This window comes from Colobus angolensis, unplaced genomic scaffold, assembly GCF_000951035.1.
Source record: "Colobus angolensis palliatus isolate OR3802 unplaced genomic scaffold, Cang.pa_1.0 Scaffold84, whole genome shotgun sequence".
In the NCBI taxonomy this organism is placed as follows: domain Eukaryota; kingdom Metazoa; phylum Chordata; class Mammalia; order Primates; family Cercopithecidae; genus Colobus; species Colobus angolensis.
The window spans coordinates 234,716-237,902 of NW_012122265.1; the positions used below are offsets into that span (position 1 = coordinate 234,716).

General features: G+C 62.7%; 1 protein-coding gene across 3 annotated transcripts in view; it reads right to left on the reverse strand.

Annotated features, from left to right (window-relative positions):
- The window catches only part of SIGIRR (single immunoglobulin and toll-interleukin 1 receptor (TIR) domain), a 15,754-nt gene that overhangs the window by 1,769 nt on the left and 10,798 nt on the right, over positions 1 to 3,187 (reverse strand). For all 3 annotated transcript variants that reach the window (XM_011929986.1, XM_011929985.1, XM_011929984.1), the window contains exons 2-6: positions 2,491 to 2,651; positions 1,316 to 1,514; positions 699 to 832; positions 444 to 584; positions 51 to 194 (exon numbers count right to left, since the gene is read on the reverse strand). In XM_011929986.1, coding sequence (XP_011785376.1) covers positions 51 to 194; positions 444 to 584; positions 699 to 832; positions 1,316 to 1,514; positions 2,491 to 2,497 — 625 coding nt within the window. In that variant the 5' untranslated portion in view covers positions 2,498 to 2,651. The remainder of the gene's footprint in view (positions 1 to 50; positions 195 to 443; positions 585 to 698; positions 833 to 1,315; positions 1,515 to 2,490; positions 2,652 to 3,187) is intronic.

Here is a 3,187-nt window from a genome sequence, read left to right on the forward strand (position 1 = left end):
GGGTAGGGCCCAGTGGGGCGGGCCCTCCGGGTGGGCGGGGCCCGGGATACCAGCGCGCGGCAGGAGGTCGCGGTCGTCCAGGAAGAGCTTGTAGCCCCGACGCCGCTCCAGCTGCGGCTTCAGGATGAAGTTCACGAACTTGCGGTCCTCTGGGCAGTCGCTGTAGGAGACGTAGGCGTCGTAGAGCTTCCCGTCTGCGGATGGCGGCCAGTCATCCCGGTGGCTCCTGAGGCGTTACTCCAGCCCTCGGGGTCCCCAACACCCCTAACCATCTCCCGCGTACACAGAGGCAGACCCGCCCCGGACTTTAACCCCAGCCGGGCCGCACAGAGCCCCCTGGGGCTAACTCCTCCCCTCCCCCACGCCTCCAAAGCCGAGCTCAGCAGCGCAATCTCAGGGAGACGGTGGCGACCCCTCCTCGCGTCCACGCGGGCCCCACGCACCGTTCATCTCCACCTCCCCATACGCGTCCTGGTACCAGAGCAGCACGTTGAGACGGCACTTGATGTAGAGCAGGGCAGCCAGCAGCAGGGCCAGCAGGACCAGGAGGGAGGCCAGCACCGCAGCCACGTGGCTTGTAGGGCCTGCAGATGGGCTGCCTGAGCCGCTGCCCCTCCAGCAGCCCCCAAGCCTCGAGGTCCCTGGGCCTCACTAGGTCTATGTCCCCTCCTACCCTTCACCTGGGGAACCACCATCACCAGCTCTCTGAAGAGTGACAGAGGAGGAGCTGACGTTCTGGATAGAGCAGGTGAAGGCCCCGTAGACCTCAGCGCTGGTCACGTTGACCCCCAGGACGCTGGACACAAGCACCTCTGACAAGTTGGCCTTGACCCTGGGGATACCAAGCGAGGGTCAGGGTCGGACGCGGATACCAGTGGACACCCCAGAACCCCACCTGTCTGGGTTCGCCCAGGGAGGCTGCAGAATTGGGCCTCCTGGGTGGTTCTTGGGCCTTAAGCCAAGAGAAGTGACCTGAACCTGGAGGGGGTGCAGATTTGTTTCAGAACAGCCAGTGCTGGGTCTAGGGCCTGGAGGTCCTGTGATCACAGGCTTGGCCAGATGGTCGGCATTCATTCAGGCCCTAGACTTTGCTGACACCCATAGCCCTGGGCAGTTACAAGGTGTGTGTCTACAGGGGCCATGCGGACCCAAGGGTCTGTCCCTGACATCACTGACCCTCCGTCTGGGTCCACAGAAGCACTCTGCTCATGTCATGTCTGGCCAGGTGGTTACAGACCCAGGCATAGGTCAGGGGGACCACTGCCCTTGGCGTGTCTGAGAGGTCACTCTGACCCTGGATACCCGGGCCTCTTACCAGGAGTACTCGTGGAGGCTGTAGTGGTCCCCATTTCCCAATGGAAGCCCATCTTTCAGCCACTGGACTGAAGGCAGGGAGCAGTGGGGCCCAGAGACTACCCAAGCTGTGCAGTTCAGAGCCACTGAGCTGCCCAAGGCAGGCCTCAGCACCTGGTCTTCAGACGGGGAGAGGAAGTCAGGGGCCCTATCACAGACACCTGAAGAGAGAGGACACAGTGGGTCAGCTGTGCTAGGGTGCCTGGCCCTGCCACCTCCACAGTGGTCTGTGGTTCAGGAAGAAATAAGGCCTCTGTGTGGCTTGGCAGTCACATCATGTCTGCCCATGAGTCCCATGGGGACCGGCTTAGCACTTGGCACGTCTTCCCCCAGTAGTGGCCAGGCTTTGTGTGTTCCACCCACCCTGTGCTGAGGGAGCAGAGAGCAGTGGCCAGTCACAGATGAGCTGCCCCAGGCCCACACTCAAGCCCCCTCTGGCTGCTTGTCCACCGAGGATGTGAGTCCAGCCCCCCATTTCCCAGATGCACCTGTTGCCCACCCCTGGTGACACCGTGATGCCTGTCTTAGAGGAGGGGCCGGGCACCATATCCCTCAGCCTGGCCTGCCTCTGCTGGGGGATCTGCAGAGAGTGTAGGCCCCAGTGGGTTTGGGGACCCAGATGCCCAGTGGGCCAGCACCTTCCACCTGGATGGGCAGAGCTGGGAGCCTGGAGCAGCTGGCCTCATTCTTGCCTCAGGGGTCTTGGGGCCCTCTGCTCCTGGCCACAGGCAAGCCCTCCCCACCACCTGAGGCCTGAACTTGTTCATCTTTACATCAGGGTGATGAGCCCTCGCAGGAAGTGAGACTGCCATCTTCTCAGTAGGGTATGGTCTCCTACCAGCTCACATCTGCCACACCCCTGCTATGGGCCCCAGCAGTACCCACTCCTAGTATTCCTGGGCTTTACTGACCTCATAAGCCTGGTCTGAGGCAAGAGAGGGTACAGGGCTCATCCTCACCACCCGCCCTGGTTTCAGGGACAAGGGCCCAGAGGGAGGGGTGAGCAGGGGCCTTTGTACCCTGGCATGCGGCCAGGCAGAGCGCCTGGGATAAGAGAAGAATGCACAACATGAAGCTAGCCTGAGGGGCAGGCGGTGGGAGTGGGAAGTCAAGCCCATCCCTCTCTGACCTGCCTACCTGGCATGGCTCTGAGCCAGGGCCTCCTCGGGGCAGGCTGGGCTCCAGGGTCACCCCTGGCTCCACTGGGCTCCTCGGCCGAGCAGACGGATCCAAGAGCTGGGCAGGACTCCTCTCTGTCCTTGCAGTCAGCTGGACAGGGCACCTGGACGGGTCAGAGGCTGCCGCCATCCCCAGGGAACAAGTCAAAACAGGAACAGGATGAGTTAACCAGTAACTGCCGGCCACAGACAGCACTGGCCCTGACCAGATGCCACCTTGAGCAGCCGCATGGATGCTGGCAGAGTTCTCAGAAGCCAGCAGGGTGTCTCTTTGAGCCCCTTACATGTGGCCAGAATGGGCACCACCTCATGCAGCCCAGAGCCACAGGGAGGAGCCATCAAGTCCAGGACCACCTCCACCGGCTCTGGGGCCACCATGACGACCCCAGGGTGCGGTGGACATACACCAGGTGGGACCCTGTCTCCCGAGATGGCAGTTGGCCTCACTCCTGGCTGTCCCCTTCAATGGAGCTGCCACTGCAGGGGGTGCTGCAGTGCCAGAGACACAGCCTGGCCTTGGGGCAGGGGTGTGAGTGATATGCCCTATACCATGGTAGGGGGGGGCCATCTCTGACCACGTCTGGATGCAGCCAGGGGGTGGGTGCCCAGCTCTGACCCATGTCTGGATGCAGCCAGGGGGTGGGTGCCCAGCTCTG